At 37.6% G+C, this 23,625-nt stretch overlaps 1 protein-coding gene across 1 annotated transcript in view; it reads right to left on the reverse strand.

Annotated features, from left to right (window-relative positions):
* Nucleotides 1-23,625, reverse strand: part of LOC126482069 (transient receptor potential cation channel trpm) — a 177,462-nt gene that overhangs the window by 64,225 nt on the left and 89,612 nt on the right. Inside the window, exon 13 of the mRNA XM_050106045.1 lies at nucleotides 15,489-15,700. Within this exon, the coding sequence (XP_049962002.1) occupies nucleotides 15,489-15,700 (212 nt within the window). The remainder of the gene's footprint in view (nucleotides 1-15,488; nucleotides 15,701-23,625) is intronic.

The raw sequence follows: 23,625 nt of genomic DNA on the forward strand, positions 1-23,625 counted from the left end.
TGCGACTACATGCTTATTGGAGGCAATTTGTTGTTATGAAGCATTGCATAGTCTTCCTAAAGCTTTTGACACATTTTCAATTGGCAGACGCTTGCGTGAGCACTGTGTGTCATTGTTGTATATGGCGCATTTCCTTTGCAATTTAAGTTATTTTCGTTTTTTTCTCTCGTTTATGTTTTATTGTTGAAGTATTATTCTGCAGTATTGGGATACAGTAATATCCTTTGTTAGAGTATCGGTTCTTACCAGTCAAAATTACAAAAAATTTAACTGAAAACTAAAACAATGAAAAATTCCCGGAATTCTAAAAATATCCCGGGTTCTTCCCGGTTTTCTCCCGGATGAAAAAATTCCCGGGTTTTTCCCAAATCTCCCGGTTGTCCCGGGTCGTATACACCCTGTGTAGACCATGCTCTGCACCAGGATATTGCATGTTGCTAGTATACACCTTATGCCTATGCCCATTCATCCTAACTGATAATTTGGTGCATTCTTCCCCCAGACACCATTTTCTCGGAACTCCACAGTTGGGAACTAGCATTACAACATGTCCTAGGTTCTTCCACCTCAGCATTTCTTCACTCCATTTTTGTCTTCTACATCTTCCATTTTCTTACCTGTCTATTTTTTACCACCACCCCTCCTCCTCTGTTACATACAATGCACTTAGCTTTTCACTCTTATCAACTCATGCATGATGTTTAAACAGTAGTCTCTGTCGTGTATATTACCCTGTCTTCCACTTTTAAACTTTAAGGTTTTCAAAGTTCATCTAGTGCAGTCCTCAACAATCAGTGTTTCTTTCTCATCCTGTCCGGTAAGTCTCCCCCGACCCACAGTTCAGGGTGACTTTCCCGATATCTAGCCCTTTTCCTAGACCTCTCCAGGTCTTTTCCTTCAGCTCTCTTCCTTCCCCTTCCACCCTTCTGCCAAAGAATGAACACTGGTTCCAAAAGCTTGCCTAATTGTAATCTTTTATATCTGTGTTCTGTCACTACAAGGTGACTATATTTTTTCTGTCCAGTTACCTTATTTTTTCAAAATATTATTGCTTTCATTTTTATTTTAAGAAATATTCATAATTTACTATGCCTATAAACTGCTGCATGTGCATGTCAAAATTCAGCAAAGCTAAAAAATGTTTGTTTCGAGACTGACCTTGCTTACCTAAAAGCCCTCATTATACACTTTTCAAAAGTATTTTTCATTTTTCAAGACTTATATATGTAAGTTATTTGTGTTTAAGAGTTTCATTTTCTACAGTGTTCTAATCTCAAAATATGTTCATTTCCAAAATCAATCCTTACAGTTTAGTAGACCCAATTTTTCTGTTTATGAAAATGTATACTTTCTCCAAAATAAAGTTCTAGTTTGTTAAACAATAATGGGAATTCCTGGATGGAATGTTTTTATACATTAGTTTGTTAATTATTCAAATTAGAAGATTTCACTATCTGTAAAATTCTTGGCAAATTTTAGGAATTCCAATACACATTAAAACTGCACTCTCATAAAACAGGACCTGTTAGAATGAATTTTTCATTCAACAGCAGAATGTGCACTGATATGTAACTTCCTAACAGATTCAAACTCTGTGCTGGATTGAGACTTGAAGTGCCTTGAGTTCGAGTCTCAGTCCGGCATACAGTTTTAATCTGCCAGGAGGTTTCAGTGTATATTATTTTCTCATTTTCTAATCACACAGCTTTTGATTTAAAAAAAACTTACTTTATTATGTACTGTATCTTGGTATTTTTCAATTTTTCTGTGTAAATAATCAAAATATAATAGCTCGACAGTTTAATTTTTTTTAAATATTCCTAATGTGTGTGTCTATAAATAGGCATCATGCACAAAGCCTCAATTACTTCATGTGCACTGGTCAAAAGTTGAACATCTGTGTGAAGTTTGTATTGAGTCTGCTGTTGGCATTCAAACAGTACAGTCACTTATTTAAGGGACATCTAGGGGAATCATTTCTATCCAGTCAACACCTATGGCCTCTTGTCTGGTTAAAATCATTGATGACTTTATTGTGATCTGGACTCATGGGAGGGACAATAGTCACTCTTTCCTCCATAATCTTAAACCTACTCGCCAATCTGTTTCACATGGTGCACAATGAACCACTTTCCTAGATGTTGATCTCCACAACTCAAACGGCTCCGTAAATACATATGTTCATGTCAAGCACACCAGCCCCTTGCAGTACCTCCACTTTTGACAGCTATCACCTGATCCATGTCAAAAAGTCGGTTCCTTACAGACTCACCACATGTGGCCACCACATCCACAGTGTAAACCAGGAGTTGTTGAAATATACTGACAATCTTTATTGTCAGACAATATCCAGCTCTTCCATAAACAGATCTCCCATGCTGTCTCCTCTGACACCATTAAACCTGTTAACCAACCTCCGACTAACACTCCTAAGATCACCCAGTGTCACCCTGGCCTTGAAAAGCTTAAAAAGCTCAACCACATCCATCACCAGGGCTTCAACTACTTCTCATAGCGCCTTGTGATGAGGGATATCCTATTCAAAATCCTACTCTCACCACCAAAAATAGTGTTTTGACACCTACCCAATCTAGCGAATATCCTTGTCCATCCCTATTCCAATACTGCTCCCAATCCTGTGCCCCATGGGTCATTCCCATACACCCACCCACCACCTCCTAACACAGTTAATCACTGGCATTTCCTATACTATAAAGGGCAGGGCCATGTGTGAAAGCAGCCATGTTATATATCAGTTGTGCTGTAATTATGGTGCAGCATTCTATGTGAGTGTGACAGGTAACCAACTGTCTACTCGCATGAAAGGCCACCACTGAACTGTGGCCAGCTGCAAACTTGACCCTCCAGTTGCTGAACATGCTGTGTATCACAACACAAGTGCTGCTTAACTATGTACATCATTTGGATAATTTCAGCACAAGTTTCTCTGAACTATGCAGATGAGAACTGATTTTCCACCATATCCTGCATTCTCACAATCCTTCTGGCCTAAACCTCCGCTAATCTGTTTCCCCCCCTGCCTCACCTTAACTTTTCACTTTCTCTTTTCTCTTCTGTCTTTGTCCACAGCACTCCTTTCTCCCTGAGACCATTGGGCATTGCCGCATTGTGAGCCTACACTTACTCTGCCAGCAACTCACATTACAGCCAGGTAATATGGGCAACTGTCTTCCTTGTAGATGATACACAAAGTCAGCCACGTTCCACATGATCATCAGATGGCAACCCAAGCACCATCAGAGTTTGCTGGTCCCATGGACCTTTCCCTTATGCTGTCCACCTGACAGTTAATATGACCAGCTGTATCCTGGCACCTGGGGCTGAAAAAGGCCAGTGCTCAGGTCAGTTAAGCGCTTCACTTCAAGTGTGCTTTCTGGGCCAGGGGCCGAATGGAGTCACATTCTGTCAATCAGGAACTCACTTTAGAGTCACCACATAATGACCTGGAGTTTTGTGTCAGTGACTCATTAGTGGACTTTTAAGATTTCTTGTCTTTGTTTCTATCCCAGACTTGACTGTATTTCTTCCTAGTGGAACTTTGAAACTGGACTGAATTCTGGGACTTTAACTCATAATGTGTCTAAGTGCAGAAAATATTAACTGTGGACTGGCTCATTGGGATCTGAACCTCTGCTTGTGTGGTGCATTGTTTATTTACCAGTTAGGGGTGTTTTCTGGAAGTGCTTGTTTTCTTTCTGAAAGTCTTCAGCCCTAGATCACAATTATGTTTATTTGTTCTTCCAAAAGAAATAACTGTTTCGTTCAGGCCTTCAGCCTTTCCATAAATATTGCTGTTATTTCAATACCTGAGGAGGGACTTTCTTTCCAATATTGTTTACTCTTTATTCAAGAAGAAATTGTCTTTCTAAAGTGTTTGATTCTTACATTATATGAAACACACATCAGAATAGATGTATTCTTTTCTTCTTAAATAAACTTTTCCTGGCAAATCTATGTGGATATTTTTCTCCCAACTCAGGCCGGACTATGAGGCATTCTCTCTCTTTCTGTCTCTCTCTCTCTCTCTCTCTCTCTCTCTCTCTCTCTCTCTCTCTCTCTCTCTCTCTCTCTCTCTCTCTCTCTTCTCCAAACAACTGCCGGAAAACTCCTTTCATCTAGTTGCGCAGCATCTAAGTCATCTGTCTTTTCTGCTACTGCCTTGCACTAGCTACGTGTATTTTCAGAAGCATGGATGTTTATTCATGTATTTTGGATGTTTTTACATGCACAGCTGAATTTCTTTTCCAAATTTCAAGTAGCTATTCAAAGTTTCATTGCTTTGTAAGGAATATTTGTTCATGTTTTGATTTCAAATATTGTTCTCTGTATTTTCCTATTGTACTTATATACAGAGGAAGTACTTTTCAGTGTTACCAAAAACAAGACTCTGCATATTAACTCCACCAATGAAGAAATCCTACAAGTGGCACAGTGAAAGTGAAAGTATTTTTTTTTTTTAAATTGATAGCTGTCATGACTCTTTTACAAAATATCAGAGTGACAGATCTGAACCACTTTGACACAACAATGAATTCTTCCTATAGCAGATGTAGCTGATTGACCTTCAGTCTGAAGAATCTGAGAGAGATGGCAAAGCTCTTGGGAAAGGAGTATACATTGCAGCATGTTGTAACATATAGTTAGGTGTATATACTTCATGTTTAATGTTATTTGTTTGATAAACTGTGTATGTATTATTCCTATACCATTAATTGTACCTAATGCCTTCCACAAGAGTACTTCCTGAAAAGCGTTCATTCCATTCCCTGTCTGTAACATTGAACCTGACATCCTCAACCCACGACAAATCAAGAAAAACTAATATTGTGGACTAATGTCGGACTGTGCTATTGCAGCTAACGAACCAGCTATGACAGAGAAATGGCAGCCATGCAATGGACGATACCATAGACTGATGTTTGCAAGGTGCTGGCTGTGATCTACGCTACCAATCCGAAGGATGCGACAAAGAAGAACTGGCAAAATAAAGTTAAGAAAATAAATAACTATTCATTTTTTTTGCACATCCACTCATACATGACTTGCATGTATAAGTGGCTGGGGGGGGGGGGGTCATGTAACATACAACCCCCTCCCCCCCCCCCCCCTCCTCCCAGCATTACTACTGTAATATTCGATACCCGGAATTTGTAGCTGGGTATCGGTACTTTCTGTTACACAAAGAATAAAAATTGTGCCACTATGGCACCTTTTCCTGTTATGTAATTGTACTATGTAATACTATGAATGATATTCAAACAAAATTTATGAATAATTAAATAATATGTAAATATGTAACATAATAATCACTATGAACCATCAACATTTACTCAGAACAATAATAATCAGTATGTAATTCATTTGATTAGAAGTAGTTATAAATGTTAGCATCATTATTACTTTTGTTAATTAACTGCAATTAGATCTCGAAAGTTCGGTTTGGAAAACGTTATTGTAAATCGATCAAAAAGCAAGAACCAAATTTAAATTCACATAATTTCAAGTGATATGTAATTTCAAACCCAAATTTGCAAACCAGAATTAATATCATTACAAAAATAATTAATTGATCATTGTTAGCACACGTAATTAACTCCATTACTTACGTTTTGATGTATATTTCAAAGTTAGGAGCCATTAAAGAGGTTAAACAACTTGTGTATATATTACGTAAATGTTCGCAATATTCCCGATCCATAATTGATTTGTATTTGTTAAATTAATGAAACACAGTATTGTAAAAAAGTCATGTTTAATTTTCAATCTTAAATTGTACAATTTCTAACCTAAAACTCATCTGTAATGAACTAATATTTTATGCTGTGAGTAATCTGATTGTCAACCTTTTGCATATTTGTAACTTTTAATTGTAACTATTAATTTCACGATGGTGTAATAATTGAAGTAATTAACACTCATTGTTTGGAATATATACAAGCAAATGCGGCAATGCAGCATCAGTTCACCTAGGGGTTCACTTTGTAGTCAAGTCTTTTCGGTCAGTGAGTCAGTCTGTCAGTTGTTGGATTGTCAAAGAGACTATATGTGAAGTTCGATGTATTCTGCAATGACTTTGGAAAAATGTTATCATCAACAAATAAACCTCCACAAATTGTATGACCTAGAGTTTTAATTAGAAGGAATCACCAGCTACCTGACTCATGCAAATTACAAGATAAGTATAACAAAAATACATTGTTATGCATTGCACTTACTTACGTCCACTCCAGGTGCAAATATATAAGTAATTATATTAATGCTCTGGTAAATAAATCATATGCATTCATAAAGTAAGGGAGATGCCATAATTTCTCACTGAAAAAAGTAATTCTCATCTATTTTCTCATCTCACGGAGCACCATCTATCTACAATTACACATGCAAAAGAAGAGCTTATGGTATTTATTGTGAATCCAACCAAAAAATGTATTCAAGCACCAAGCAAAAGTGCAAAAATCTGTGGATTCTCAGTTGTCAAAGAGGAAACATATGGTATTTGGCAAATGTTATAACTTCATTGCTGTTTGGCTTTTCATGGTAAGGATCAAAACACTGTGAATCAATTATCTGCTTCTGAACACACTAATTTTCAATGCAATTATGTCTCTATATCATTCTATGTTTTAAGATAGCTTCACTTCTGTGACAATTACTCTAATATTGGAAGAGAAAGTTATTCAGACTTAGGATCAGTGTCAGTAAAATTTGAAAGGCATGCCTTGCTGCGTTCTACCAATATAAATTTTTTCGTTAATATAGGTCTATCTCCAGGGTTCAAGACTTTGTAACTAAAAATCTAAGAAGCCGTCCTTGTCTAGGGTATTGATGAGTCACAGGTAGTGGATAGTGAATGTTCCATCAGATATGGTGGACAGCTGCGAACACAGGGTAAGCATTTCCAGACCAAGGCAAAACAAAACCAAATCCACTTTGCATCAGTCTTGTAGCAAGCAGCAAAGTGGTCAGTGTCTGTTCACCAGCAGTGCGGCTGAAATTTATATTCTGGAACTAACCCTTCCAGTCTTAACCCCGTGAGTTCTCTCAATGAGTCTACTCAACCTTGTCCGATTCCAGCTACAATCATCATGGAGCATTTTGATAATCACAGTATTACCCCAGGTGTTCAATCAACCACCAGTATTACTGGCGCAACTAGTCTTTCAGATTCTGGGATGGCTAGGTTAAAATACAGTGTAATTCAACAGAGAAAGTTGGAATCCTCTGGCCAACTTAAAACCAGAACAAACACATTTTGTGCAACACTTAACAAACAAACACTTTTCCAACCAAGTTAATTTCATAAATTGGGAGATACATTAAAAGAACAGAAGATTCAAATTTTGACACTTCAGGAAGCATGAATGATGGACAATAACACCATAGATTTCAGCAGTTACCACCATTTTAAAAGTAAAACTGACAAAAACAATATTTAATAACACAATACATCTGGCAGTTACTTCTGCAGTCTCCAAAAATATTTTAAATTCAATAACTGTGGTGAATCCCATTAATAATAGACTAATGACAATTTCTCTTAAATGTGCAAATAAAGTATACACTTTAATTAATGCCTAATTAATGCCTAAATGCCACTCAATGAGGGTAATTGTAAAAAACCTGAAGAAGTTAATGAAGCCTGGGAAACATTAGAAAGCATTATCTCGAAAATTCCCTCAAACCATTTTAAAATTTTAATGGGTGATTTTAGTGCTCAATTAGGTAACGTGAAAAAATATAAGAAAATACCTGGTGGATTTCTGTGCATAGATGAAAAAAAAGGCTAAAGACTTGTTGAAATGCGTAAAAATTTCAACCTTAAAATCATGTCAACACATTGTGGAAAGAACTCTTCTAAACAAAAAATTTCGCAGGAACCCAATACATTTATTGGAGGATGTCCAATCGATCATGTAGCAATTTCATACCCTAACTACAAAGAAATTTTAAATGCCCAAGTTAGGAAAAGAGCTAATGTTGATTCTGACCGTTACTTAACATGAATAAAAGTAAAACTTCAAAAACTGTTCATAACAAAAAATGTTATCCCAAAATTTGACACTGTTAAAATAACCCAAACTCTAACAAGCAAACTTGACAAAAATGGTCCAACAATTGGCAAATCCTAAAAGAAATGAAGTTCATCAAAACAGCTCAAAATTTAATTCTGCTTCAAAAGAAACAAAAACACCTCCATGGAGTGCGGACTGTGAAACAGCAGTTAAGTCTAGGCATGAGGTGTTCAAAACTTGGAATAGTAACAAAACTGAAAATATGTACAACACCTTTCTAACTGTAAGAAAAGAAACATCTAAATTAATCTGACATATCAGAAGAAACTATAAAAATGCCCAACTTTTAGAAACTGAAAAAGATTTCGAAAAGAACAGTACAAGAAACTTTTATAAAACATTCAAAACAAAACTAACTGGATACCAAACTCAAAGTCTTTGCTTTAAAAATGAAAATGACAGTTTGGTTCTTAACAATCAGGAAAATTGTAAGGTACTTGCTAATTATTTTGAAAAACTGCTAAACTTCCAGAACCAGCGAATAAATTTCAACCACAGCAAACTAATAACACAAACCCTAAAACTAAAGAACCTGACAAAATCAAAATAACTAAACAAATTAAGAAACTTAAAAAAAGTAAAGCATCTGGAGAAGATGGTGTAATTGCAGAACTACTAAAATCACCTGGCACTAATACTATAAAAGAGGTCACTCAACTAATAGGACATATCTGGCAAACTGAGAAAATACCCGATGACTGGAAAACTGCCCTAATTCATACATTACATAAAAAAAGGGACAGAACCAATGTTAATAATTACTGAGGAATATCTCTTCTCCCAGCCACATATAAAATTCTCTCGCAATGTTAACTTGACCGAGTCCAAGGACAGTTAGAACCTAAAATTGGTGAATACCAAGCAGGCTTTAGGCCAAACAGACCCCGTTTGGAACAAATTATCAACTTAAAACTAATCCTTAGGATTTCTAGTAACAATATTGTATGTACATTTGTGGATTTTAAAAAGGTCTACACCTCAGTTGAGCATGAATCTCTTTTCTAAATTTTAAAGGAACAATGGCTAGATAATAAAATCTAAGACTGATTAAGGAAACTTTGACTGACCCTAGCTTTAAAGTTGAATTCGTGGGAGAAATTTCTCCATCACTTGATATAAATGCTGGTGTTAGACAGGGAGGCGGACTCTCCCCATCATTATTTAACCGTGTTTTGGAAAAGGTAATTACAGAATGGTGAGAGTAAAAGTTGAGTCAAAATATAGATCAATCAATCAAGCTAGGTAAAAGTGATATTAGAGTAGATTTCCTTGTCTTTGCAATGGTCTGGCAATTTTAACTAGAGATATTACCACAGCTCCAAAACAAACTGAAATTCTTAAATATGTTATGGAAAAAGTAGGACTACAAATATCATTTGAAAAAATGGAATATATGATATGAAACCAACAAGCACCAAAGTTTTGAACACAAAGTATGGAGAAATAAAAAGGGTTTTTCAGTTTAAATACTTTGGGGAAATCATACAAGAAAACGTTCTGGAAAAAGCTTCAAATGAAGTTTGTTGTCAAGAAACAGCAACTGCATTCAGATTAACATAAAATATTTATAATAAAAAATCACTTTCTAAATTCAGTAAACTTAAGCATTACAGCACTGTAATCACAAACGAATGTCTTTGTGGAGCAGAAACTTTAATTTCAAATACAAAGAGGGATACTGAAGAAATTCAACAGAAAGATTATTAAGAAAATATTAGGACCCAAAATTACCAATGGAGAAATTTATAGGCTGAGAAGTAGTAAGGCAATACAGGAATACACAGATGTACATGACATGAGAAAATGAAGACTTAAATTTTATGGGCACATTAAAAGAATGGCACCCCTTAGGTTGGCAAAACAAATAGTAGAATTCTATGAAAACAGAAGTAAGGCCAAAACGGAGCCAATTAAATAGATCACTGCCTTCTGAGTACTTTGGTATAAGAGTCCCACTGTTTCCAGAGGCTCATTACAGAGTAATAATATTAGTAGACTGTATTTGGTTCTTTACTGCAATAACCTTTTGTTTCTGTGAAAATACCTTCACAACAGTGAAGAATCCTGTATACACGCAATAACCAAAATGCACAACATGCAATACAATGTAAAGCAACAACCCTCAGACAATGAACATGTACACTTTTGTTACAGTGTGTTCAGTTTCTTCTGTCAGTATACAGTACAGCATGTAACATATGCAGAACTCTTCCTGTACAGGCACTGTTCAAATTTAAAACCACCATGATAACAACAGAGTGTACACATTATTCAGCATGGACTGCCTTACATGCTCAAGAATTTCAGGAGTCTGGTGTACGACTTCCACAGCTGTGGTAATCAAAGTCTCATAAACTTTAGGAGCAGGACCACTGTGACTAATCCAGTCACCTCCAAACTATGCTTCAATGTGGTGCCTGACATCCAGTACAAAGTGTGCCAACACCCTGTCATGCTGAAACCACATAAGCATATGAATTCTCAGTGGCATATCTCCTAGGAACTGTGGAATGACATACTGAAGGAACATTACTCCATTCAGTGTGTCAGGTAAAGTCCAATCACAAAATCATCAACAATACCAGTGCATACATTCACAGCAAACATCTGTTGATAAGATCAACACATTAGTGCATGTAGACTTTTATCATACCATACATGGCTATTCCTACTGTGAAACATGCCCTCTGTTGTAAACATGGTCTCATCTGTAAACAACATGAAAGCAAGAAAATTGGAGTTTTTTGTACATTGCTGAAGGAATCAATTTTGCAAGCCCCACTCAAAACAGGAAGTTTGCTGTCTGCAATGATTGCACCTTCTATGTATGATACATGTGTAGTTGTTGTTGTTCATGTAGGACTTGAAAACAGCTGACACAGCTGTGTTAAGAGCTTGTGTTATGCACTGACTACTAGAGGCACGATTGTCACCAATCACACATAACAGATTCTCTTCCATGTCAGGTGTTCTAGCATACCTCCCAAAGTCAGTATCTTCCATTCTAACATGTAAGGCTCCCATTTCCTGTGTACAGTTGCAAAGGTACCGTGATATGGTTACCATCGGTGGAACAATGTAGCATCATCGTACGCTCTCCCACTGCATTCTGAACTCCCACGCATGAAGTGCACATTGACCAACTCTTCATCAGTGAACCTATCCATGGTATTGCTGTGTATCACTGTTAATGCACAACTAAGAATGCTGGAAAACAAAATCCAAGATAGAACTGAGTACTGAATGTTAACTTGTGGGCAGTGAGGTAAAGAGGGCATTAATATCCACAGCAGGTACTGTGATTGGAAAAAAAGTCATGGCATAGTGATATGTACATACACAGATGGCGATATAGTATTGTGTACAAAAGGTATAAAAGGGCAGTGCATTGGTGGAGCTGTCATTTGTAATTATATGATTCATGTGAAAAGATTTCCGACATGATTATGGCTGTATTACAGGAATTAAGAGACTCTGAACTTCAAATGATGGTTGGAGATAGATATCTGGGACATTCAATTTCTGAAATCAAGAGGGAATTCAATATTGTGAGATCCACAGTGCAAAGAGTGTGCTGAGAATACAAAATTTCAGACATTACCTCTCACCACGGACAAAGCAGTGGCCTATGGCCTTCCCTTAATGACCAAGACCATAGGCGTTTGCATAGAGTTGTCAGTGCTAACAGACAAGCAACACAGTGTGAAACAACCATAGAAATCAATGTGTGACATATGATGTACATATCCATTATGACAGTGCGATGACATTTGGTTTTAATGGGCTATGGCAGTAGACAACTGACATGAGTGCCTTTGCTAACAGCATGATATCATCTTTAGTGCCTCTCCTGGGCTCATAACCATATCAGTTGGACCCTATATGACTGGAAAGCCATGGCCTGGTAAGATGAGTCCTGATTTCAGATGGTAAGAGCTGATAATAGGCTTCAAATGTGCCACTGACCACACAAAGCCATGGACTCAAGTTATCAACAAGGCCAAAGGCGGCCCCATAATGGTGTGGGCTGAGTTTAAATGGAAAAGGACTGGAGCCTCAGTCCAGCTGAACTGACCACTGTCTGGAAACAGTTATGTTCAGCTACTTGGAGACCATTTTCAGCCATTCATGGACTTCATGTTCCCAATCAATGATGATATTTTTATGGATGGTAATTTGCCATTTCACTGTGCCACAACTTTTCTCTATTGCTTTAAAGAACATTCTGGACGACTTGAGTGAATGATTTTGCCATCCATATCATCTGATACACATGAATTCCTTTGAACATCTGTGGGACATGATTGAGAGGTCAGTTCATGTACAAAATACTGCAATAGCAACACTCATAATGATAGATGGTTGTAAATGCAGCATGGATCAGTATTTCTGGAGGGGACTTCCAATGATTTGTTGAGTCCATGACATGTCAAGTTGCTGCATTATTCCAGGCAAAGGGTGGTCCAACACAATATTAGGAGGTATCTCAGTGTGTGCTCCTGGGTACACATTACAATCAACTATCTGATTCTATAATATCTGTCGCACCATGAGGTAACCCAATTGAAATCTTCCTATGTCCCCAAGATGTTTCCAAGTATACATCCTCCTATTGTGATTTCTGAACAGTGTATTTGCTATTATCACTTGAAATGATTTCACTTCTTTCATTGCTGACACGCCTACAGATGAGACACTAAAACTTTTTTGAGGTCTTACAGTTCGGTGCTGATAGAGGAGAAGAGTCTGGTAGCACTCCTCCATGGCTGTCAGTCCCACATGCTCCTCCATCTCAAGCTGTCAATATCTGTGGGACACCTGCAGTGTTGTATCCATGCTTGCGGCTGGGCACTCGCATGTGGGCATGGGGTTTTGGACACCAGAGCAAGTGAATTCCAATGATTGTCCAACTGTAGCAGGGACACAGCATATTCACTCTGGCCATGGGGAACTGGATGGTGATGCACCATAAAAATCAGGTCCATCTCTGGTAGGGTACCCAGCCACTGCCACCTCTGGACCCTCTGGTGGACACACATTGTGGCAACACCATTTTTCATTTCTCTTCAGCTGGACCTTCTACTCTCTCCCCTCCTGCTCCCAGCTGTTCCTTCCCTCTGGTTCTAAGTCCTGTTTGCCAATCCCATCCATGCCCTCATCTCCCTCTGTTTGTAGGTGACCCAAGATGGATTGGATGTCAGAAAAAAATCAGGCTGTGGCAGTCCACCAATGCATCTCCCTTCCATGCCAGTACTCAATGTGGATATAAAGTGGCCTCTGCTACAAGTATCAGAGCCACCAAGACTCTGACTGCACTGCCTGGTGTGGACCTTCTGGCAGTGTGTCCCCAGTGTGGATACCAGGAGTTGGTACAACTGGAGGGGTTGTCCAACTCTTCCAAAGATGTCGTCTGACTCAGAGTGCTGCCTGGGGACCTGGCCTTATGGGGGTCAGCCTGCTGGGATGCAGCTTGCAGCTTCTCCATGGAAGAAGTGATGTGGTAACCCACTGGGCTATCACCTAGATGTCAGGCACCAGTGCTTGACCAGCATATAGAATGCAACAGTCACTCTGCATCCAATATTGTGAGATGTGACCATCAGGGGAAGATACTGCTGCTGAGCGACTGTGCATGATGGCTCTGCAGGCATCTCCCAGTGCATCCTGTGACATGCTTTTTATTTATGCGTTCATCTCCCGGTGATCACCCTCAATCTGATCTTGCTCATTGTGGTATTTACCATACTAACTAGGACTTTCTGGAGATGATGTATCATGTTTGTTATGTTGTGAGTTACAATATTCACAGAGAACCAACAAAACTTTTTATTGCTATAGTATTTCTAGTCTCTAGACAGAGGCTACACCATACGTAACTATACAGTTTGTGTGGGAGAAATAAGATAGACAAAATTTACAGATACAACAAATTTATCCTCACCTCATTCATTGATGGTCCTATACTTTTGCAACACATAGATGGGTCTAGAATCTCAACAAACATTGATAATGCAAGGGAAATGAGCATATTAAATTTGCAACTGAACCACAATTACAGTTATTGAACAGCTAATTTCCCATTCTGTCTGAATCTGTGATTAAATTTTAAATTAGTTGATTAAAACAGTACTCTTATTTTGCTGGGGCTGGATGTGCTGTCTTGTATGTGTGAGGTGTGCCCTGGAAAAGTCTATGGTTTATAAATCAACAAGACAAAATCTGGAAAAATGGGAAAGAATGATTTTCAGTACTTAATTTGAAACATCATCTTAGCAGCTCCAGAAAGTAATTCATTGCTTTTGCTGGTTTCTTGGTTTAGATATGATGAAATTCATATGTATGCACTCTGGTGTTTAGTGCTATATAGTGCTACTCTCTCTTATTATGAGTGTCATGGTTGCTTCTGCTCATTCACCAACTCATGTGTTAGGCAGGAAGCACTGTTCAAAATAGCTGTTATAATCAGTAGTTTGTGTGGAAAAATGCATAGCTTTAAAACCTTTTTTAAGACACTTGTAGTGTGCTCTATGAGTTCAAATTTTAATAGCGCATTTTTTTCAGTGTAGTCTCGCTGTGTAAAATATTTCAGTGTAAGTTTGAAGTGTTCCTCATATAGGTTTCAACAAATTGGACTGGGACCATTATCTTGTGAGTTTCAGGTTAACAATGGGTAACTTATCATAAGATATATATATGTATCGCCAAGCAGTGTCAAATCGCAAGAAAGAGCAGTTCATCTTTATCTCTGCATTTATTGAATTTATAAATTTAGATCTCACTTTCCACACAAATGAAGCAGATGTATTGTCATGTGTTACTGGTTTGGAAAAGAAGAAACTCAGAAGTCTAAGAAGCCTAACATGCTAGGTATACAATTACCATCTGTGGTTTTACTTGTGAAGCAGTATTGAATTTATTTATGTTCATTTATTAACAGAAATTACCTACTCTCAGTTCCCCATTCCTAGACACAATAAGTAATGTGCTATAACAGGTCAAATAATTAAACCATAGAAGACATAAATGTTAAATAAGTACTAACCTGAAGAATAAGATGAAGAATAGGGAAGAAAGTAATACTTCTGTATGGTGCTATGTTAAAAATTTTATGTCTCTCGCAAAGACAAATTACTACTCTCATAAAATATTTAACAGTACATGCTTCACTTCAAAGAACCAGGCAATTTAAAATTAATTCATTATAACTCCATGTACACATAGCAGCTCCCCCTCTCCCATATCAAAAGCTGTTGGCTTTATAACTCTATCCATTACATGGCTGTGTTATCACTTATCCAAATCACTATTAAAAATAAAGTAAAACTGTTTTATGCTTTTTGCTTTCCTTAAATAGGCGAATCATTAAAAAAACACATTGTGAAGTAGAATAATTACCTTTAAATTTGTATTTTTCCGTGTACGTAACCCACCCATCCACAGGTCAGCAAGGATTATTTGGCTACAGGGATGGGCTAGGAGTGCTCGATGATTTGCTGCTACTGCCAGGCTGAGACATGTCTGCCCACTCCAGTTCTGTAGTTCACAAGTCAACAATTGTTGTGTCTGGTCATCATCTTGGCGATAACAATAGTCCAGTAGCTCCAAAGCTGAAAATATTTAAGTGATTTAATATGATAGTACAGCTACCAGTGATAATACATTAGTGCAAGATTTTAAAGTGAAGTATAGTATAGACTAAAATTATTTACTAATTTTTCTTTGGCCATCAGTAGTACCGGTACTTACTAATGAGAAGATTGGATCGTATGATACATTTTCTCAATAAAATAGGATGGTGGAATAAGAATTAAAAAATATGAATATGGTTTCAAAGATTTTGTTGTGGCAACAGATCTATGAACTCAGTTGGTGGCAAAAGATCATGTAAGCAGCAAGTCCGTAAGTTAATTACTGGTCTGTGCTCACTGTTTCACAGGGACTCAATTATGAAAACCAGAACCCTTCACTGGCGTCCTCTTAAGATTTATTAAAAAAGACAAATAAATGGGATACACCAAATCTAAGGAAACAAGATAAAGTTGCACAGAAACATCAAATATTTCCCTAAGAAATTTGTGGGACGCACAACTATACACTAAACAAAAACTATATGACACTTTTTAACTTTATTTCTGTGTGTCAGAAGCTTTTTTTCACAATACAATATCGTATTAAGAACTTGTCAAAACAATGTAGGCACTACCCCATGTGATACAATGTGTGTATCTCTTGACTTTCACTTTTGTCACTGCAGTCACTTTAGCTAAGCATAAAAGGTTTAAAGTTGGTCAAGGCTTTGATCTGTGAATTTAAGACACAAATGGAAAGTTACACTCACCACACTGCATAATTTTTTAAAGGTTTGGCCCTGCTTTTCTTGTGAAAGTTAAATAACTTTAATGTAGAAAAGAAAGATTATAGATGGAGTACAAGCTTGGTTTGGACAAAGATGTTGGAAGGAAATTAACTGTCATTTCCATTTAAGGAAATTATGGAAAACTTATCGCTGGATGGAGATTTCAGTCCTGATCCTGCTGGTTCCACATCATGAAGTATTAAATCCAAGGTGCTATTTACATGGTCCAAACAAGTGATAGTCACTGGAGATAAGCCCAGACTGTAAGTGAAATGGGTCAAGGGCCCACAGTGCAATACTGTCAGTTTTGTTACATTCCTGTTAGCTGAGCTGGGATGAGTGTTGTTGCTTGTGGAGAAGTATCACCTTCCCACACAAAATTTCAAGTACTTTCTTGCAAATGGTATTCACTGCAGCCACCTTGAGCCATCTGGAACAATACTTTTGATTAGCTATGGTACTTTCCTCCAAAAGATCCATGTTTATGAAGTCTTCCATTCCCAAAAGATTGTTAGTGATACCTTTCTAAAAGGCATCCGCAGTCTGCAATTTTTGGTGGTAGGAAATATTCCTCATTGCCTCCTCCATGTTTCCCTGTTTAGTCTTGCATATGTTTTATCTTAAGTGAAAGAATGAAAATATCTCGGGCGGCAATCAATTAAAAATTGCTTGTGGACTATCTTCTGCGTAGCCCTCTGTTCAAACATGAACTTGCAGGGCAGCAGTCTGACACATACTTCGTGAAGCAACATAACTTATTTCCATAATGGGTATCTCAGCATTACCGACACTGATTTTCATCTACATTCGAATGTTACACAACGTTAGTTGATGGTTCACATAGATAAATTTTTGACAATGTCCATATTCACTGGAATGCCAGAAATTCCACAGACATGCCTGTGTTGTTCATATGTCTTAAATATTGATCAACTGATGTATTAAGCCTTACACAGGTGCTTTTGACAATATTTCTTTACTAATTGTGCTGCCAGCCTTTTTCAAATTCTTAATGTTTTTGAATTTCCAGGACAACAGAAGCACTGTTTTCTGTTATTCTTGTTTATTGTGCTATGCATTCACTGTCATCATAATTTTGGATTCTTATTTCTCTTACAGGACAATGATAGGTTCATATGAAGTTGCATTAGTCTTAGAAAAAAAATGGCTCTGAGCACTATGGGACTTAACATCTATGGTCATCAGTCCCCTCGAACTTAGAACTACTTAAACCTAACTAACCTAAGGACTTCACACAACATCCATTCATCACAAAGCAGAGAAAATCCCTGACCCCGCCGGGAGCATTAGTCTTAGATTTTTAAATTAAATCCTTGAACTATCCTCTCATGTTAATGCTATCAAAAAGTCAATCAAAATGATTTCAGGAACTGAACATAAAGCAGAGCTTCTGAAAACTAAATGCACATACTGGCTGTGACTTGACAGAACATAATAATCAAGTAATGAAAACTGTAAACTTACAACTCCCACTGCATGGTTCCTACCTGCACCTGCAATTATCCCTGCTGTAAAACCTGCCCCATGCATCCACCTACCACCTCTTACTCCAGCCCCATCCCTGATAAAACCTACAATGTTAAAGGCAGATCAGCATGTGAAACCAAAGATGGTGTTTGCCAACTAACATACGTTTACTATGCAGCTTATTATATATGAATGACCACCACAAAATTGGCTGAATCCATGAATTCACACAGGTCTATCTGCTTTGGGGACACCCAGTAACCAATTGCTAAGCATGCTCTACAGCTTGATTAAAGGGACCAAGTGCCTGCTACACCACACAGGCCACATGAATCCTTCCACCCAGTGCTAGTTTCCCCGATTTTCAGAGAAGGAAACATTTTCTCCAATATATTCTCACATCCTGCCACCCTCCTGGACATCATCTCCATTAATAAAGGAACTGAAGTGCCTAGTACACTGCGCAGTCCATTTGGATCCTTCCACCCAATAGTAGTTTCCCTGATTTTCAGAGATAGAAACTTGCTCTCCAACATATTCTCACATCCTGCTAACCTCTTCAACATTCTTTCCATCAACAACCCCTCTCCATATTTATTTCTGATCCTGGACTTAAACCTCCATTAACAACCGCCCTCCACATTTATTTACCTCATGTCAATGGTAGTTTTTCATTATTTACTCAATTGAGGCCAGACAAACGTGTGGTTCCTCAAGAGGGACAGCAGCCTTTTCAGTAGTTGCAGGGGCAACAGTCTGGATGATTGACTGATCTGGCCTTGTAACACTAACCAAAACGGTCTTGCTGTGCTGGTACTGCGAACGGCTGAAAGCAAGGGGAAACTACAGCTGTAATTTTTCCCGAGGGCATGCAGCTTTACTGTATGGTCAAATGATGATGGCGTCCTCTTGGGTAAAATATTCCGGAGGTAAAATAATCCCCCATTCGGATCTCCGGGCGGGGACTACTCAAGAGGACGTCGTTATCAGGAGAAAGAAAACTGGCGTTCTACGGATCGGAGCGTGGAATGCCAGATTCCTTAATCGGGCAGGTAGGTTAGAAAATTTAAAAAGGGAAATGGATAGGTTGAAGTTAGATATAGTGGGAATTAGTGAAGTTCGGTGGCAGGAGGAACAAGACTTTTGGTCAGGTGAATACAGGGTTATAAACACAAAATCAAATAGGGGTAATGCAGGAGTAGGTTTAATAATGAGTAAAAAAATAGGGGTGTGGGTAAACTACTACAAACAGCATAGTGAACACATTATTGTGGCCACATGAAGCCCATGCCTACTACAGTAGTACAAGTTTATATGCCAACTAGCTCTGCAGATGATGAAGAAATTGATGAAATGTATGATGAGATAAAAGAAATTATTCAGGTAGTGAAGGGAGACGAAAATTTAATAGTCATGGGTGATTGGAATTCGAGAGTAGGAAAAGGGAGAGAAGGAAACATAGTGGGTGAATATAGATTGGGGGAGAGAAATGGAAGAGGAAGCCGCCTGATAGAATTTTGCACAGAGCATAACTTAATCATAGCTAACACTTGGTTCAAGAATCATAAAAGAAGGTTGTATACATGGAAGAATCCTGGAGATACTAGAAGGTATCAGAGAGATTATATAATGGTAAGACAGAGATTTAGGAACCAGGTTTTAAATTGTAAGACATTTACAGGGGCAGATGTGGATTCTGACCACAATCTATTGGTTATGAACTGTAGATTAAAACTGAAGAAACTGCAAAAAGATGGGAATTTAAGGAGATGGGACCTGGATAAACTGAAAGAACCAGAGGTTGTAGAGAGTTTCAGGGAGAGCATAAGTGAAAAATTGACAGGAATGGGGGGAAAGAAATACAGTAGAAGAGGAATGAGTAGCTCTGAGGGATGAAGTAGTGAAGGCAGCAGAGGATCAAGTGGGTAAAAAGACGAGGGCTAGTAGAAATCCTTGGGTAACAGAAGAAATATTGAATTTAATTGATGAAAGGAGAAAATATAAACATGCAGTAAATGAAGCAGGCAAAAAGAAATACAAACGTCTCAAAAATGAGATCGACAGGAAGTGCAAAATGGCTAAGCAGGGATGGCTAGAGGACAAATGTAAGGATGTAGAGGCTTATCTCACTAGGGGTAAGATAGATACTGCCTACAGGAAAATTAAAGAGACCTTTGGAGAAAAGAGAATGACTTGTATGAATATCTAAGCAAAGAAGGGAAAGCAGAAAGGTGGAAGGAGTATATAGAGGGTCTATACAAGGGTGATGTACTTGAGGACAATATTATGGAAGTGGAAGAGGATGTAGATGAAGATGAAATGGGAGATACGATACTGCGTGAAGAGTTTGACAGAGCACTGAAAGACCAGAGACAAAACAAGGCCCTGGGAGTAGACAACATTCCATTGGAACTACTGATGGCCTTGGGAGAGCCAGTCATGACAAAACTCTACCATCTGGTGAGCAAGATGTATGAGACAGGCGAAATACCCTCAGACTTCAAGAAGAATATAATAATTCCAATCCCGAAGAAAGCAGGTGTTGACAGATGTGAAAATTACCGAACTATCAGTTTAATAAGTCACATCTGCAAAATACTAACGCGAATTCTTTACAGGCGAATGGAAAAACTGGTAGAAGCTGACCTCGGCGAAGATCAGTTTGGATTCCGCAGAAATGTTGGAACATGTGAGGCAATACTGACCCTACGACTTATCTTAGATAATAGATTAAGGAAAGACAAACCTACATTTCTAGCATTTGTAGACTTAGAGAAAGTTTTTGACAATGTTGACTGGAATACTCTCTTTCAAGTTCTAAAGGTGGCAGGGGTAAAATACAGGGAGTGAAAGGCTATTTACAATTTGTACAGAAACCAGATGGCAGTTATAAGAGTCGAGGGGCATGAAAGGGAAGCAGTGGTTGGGAAGGGAGTGAGACAGGGTTGTAGACTCTTCCCGATGTTATTCAATCTGTACATTGAGCAAGCAGTAAAGGAAACATAATAAAAATTCGGAGTAGGTATTAAAGTCCATGGAGAGGAAATAAAAACGTTGAGGTTTTAAAAGAGCAGTTGAATGGAATGGACAGTGTCTTGGAAGGAGGATATAAGATGAACATCAACAAAAGCAAAACGAGGATAGTGGAATGTAGTCGAATTAAGTCGGGTGATTCTGAGGGAATTCGATTAGGAAATATGGCGGCGCACTTAAAGTAGTAAATGAGTTTTGCTATTTGGGGAGCAAAGTAACTGATGATGGTCGAAGTAGAGAGGATATAAAATGTAGACTGGCAATGACAAGGAAAGCGTTTTTGAAGAAGAGAAATTTGTTAACATCGAGTATAGATTTAAGTGTCAAGAAGTCGTTTCTGAAAGTATTTGTATGGAGTGTAGCCATGTATGGAAGTGAAACATGGATGATAAATAGTTTGGACAAGAAGAGAATAGAAGCTTTCAAAATGTGGTGCTACAGAAGAATGCTGAAGATTAGATGGGTAGATCACATAACTAATGAGGAGGTATTGAAAAGAATTGGGGAGGAGAGGAGTTTGTGGCACAACTAGACAAGAAGAAGGGACTGGTTGGTAGGACATGTTCTGAGGCATCAAGGGATCACAAATTTAGCATTGGAGGGCAGCGTGGAGGGTAAAGATCGTAGAGGGAGACCAAGAGATGAATACACTAAGCAGATTCAGAAGGATGTAGGTTGCAGTAAGTACTGGGAGATGAAGAAGGTTGCACAGGATAGAGTAGCATGGAGAGCTGCATCAAACCAGTCTCAGGACTGAAGACCACAACAACAACAACTCAACTGAACATTTTTCTTTTATTTTTACCTTCATGTCCTCCCTCCCCCTGAATCTCTCACTTCTTAATTGTGCTATTCATCCACTTCTCATTTCTCTTCCTCTCAATCCATCTTTAATTCTCACTAGGGATGGGAAAAAGGTCAGGTATCTGTTACAAATCACAGTGTTTCAGAGGTCAGAGTTTTCACGAACTTTACAGTGTTTGGCTTCAATTTCAGTCACAACTAGAAATCACAAGCAGGTAATAGCAACTAAAATTTGCATTTAACATTCAATGTCCTGTGCCATCTGTCGGGTGACATTTGTACTTTATTCTAAAACTTTGATCTTATGCTTTGAATGTACAACCGGTGGTCAAAGAAGTGAACCAAGAAACTAATTTTCTCTGATAAGGATAGGTCCCCACTGGTGGGATTAACTTTTTGAAAAAAAGAAAAGAAAAATACAGTGATAATGTTATGGCCCCAGGTATCATGCACTGCAGACCTTCACCATGATAGGCCCTCACTTGCAAGTAATTGATGAAAGAAATTTCAGAATTTTGCATGATGCTCAATAGCATTCATTTACATAGACTGGTTGTGTGGTCTAATGAGTGGCATAATGACTTCTTATGCAAGAGATCGTGGGTTTGAGTCTTGTCAGATGCATTAAATTTTTTGTTGTATTTGGATCTTTATGAAATGACATTCACCATTATTTTTATTCAGTGAATTGGTTTAAATGTAATATTTTGCTTCTGTTCCTTTGTCACATCATTTTAATCACTGTATGAACTCTCATTTCTTTCATTTTTTCTTTATATCAATCTCTTTCCATTCAAAACGTTTCTGAATTTTATTATATTAATCTTTTATAATATTCAATTATTTGGAAACTGTGATTTATTGGTTAAAAAACAAAAGACAAAATAAAATATTTATACAGGATGTGCAATCTCGGGAAAGATGTATTTTTTATTGCAAGATGTCCATTTTTTTGCATGGTAATCATTATACAAACATCTAAAATGTAGCTTAAATTTCTGTAAGCTACGAAAAATGCAAGGGCAAGTCCGCTACGTAACTTTTAACAGTCATATGTCTCTTCAAATATTGCACTAAAACTACTCTGGGTGTCAACTTCTAACAGGAAGGTCCATACTTCCCACTCTTTTCAATTGCAATATCACAACTTTAAAACATATAACCACATCTTCATCAATAATGCAGATGAAATTTAAATGAAAGAAGTGTCTAAGTAAAATGAAACTCAAGTAAAATAAGGAATAGATGTAATGAATGCAATAAACAGGAAAAAAACAGTATGATGAAATAAAAGAAATTAAATCAAAATTAACACATAAAATTAATTAAAAACACATGAACAAGGATATCAGCAGAAAAAGAATGATAGGAAGAAAAATTTGATATTATGATTACAATGATGTGACGAAGGAATGGAAATATGAAATTACATTTAAATCAATTAACAGAATAAAAATGATGATCAAAGACATTTCAATAAAGATTTGAAAATAAAACAATATAGTGCACCTGATGAGATTTGAACCACAACCTCCTGAATGTGAAGCCCCTCACTCTGTCCATTACATTGTACAGCAAGTCCATGCAACACAACTTTTTTAATGCTATTGAATGTGATGCAAAATTCCAATTTTTTTTTCACCAATTACTCACAGATGAGGGCCCACCAGACTGAATGACTGCAGTGTTTGAAACTTGGGATCTTACTCTACATAACCATATAGATGGTTTCAAGAAGTCGATAGATTAACGGGTGATAATTCAGTTGAGGGTTGAGAGTTGGTGAAGCTATTGAACGTGAATGCCAAATAAGGGTTATGGTAACAGAGTGGCCTATGATGTGGCCTAACA

This window comes from Schistocerca serialis, chromosome 5 (assembly GCF_023864345.2).
Source record: "Schistocerca serialis cubense isolate TAMUIC-IGC-003099 chromosome 5, iqSchSeri2.2, whole genome shotgun sequence".
Lineage (NCBI taxonomy): Eukaryota > Metazoa > Arthropoda > Insecta > Orthoptera > Acrididae > Schistocerca > Schistocerca serialis.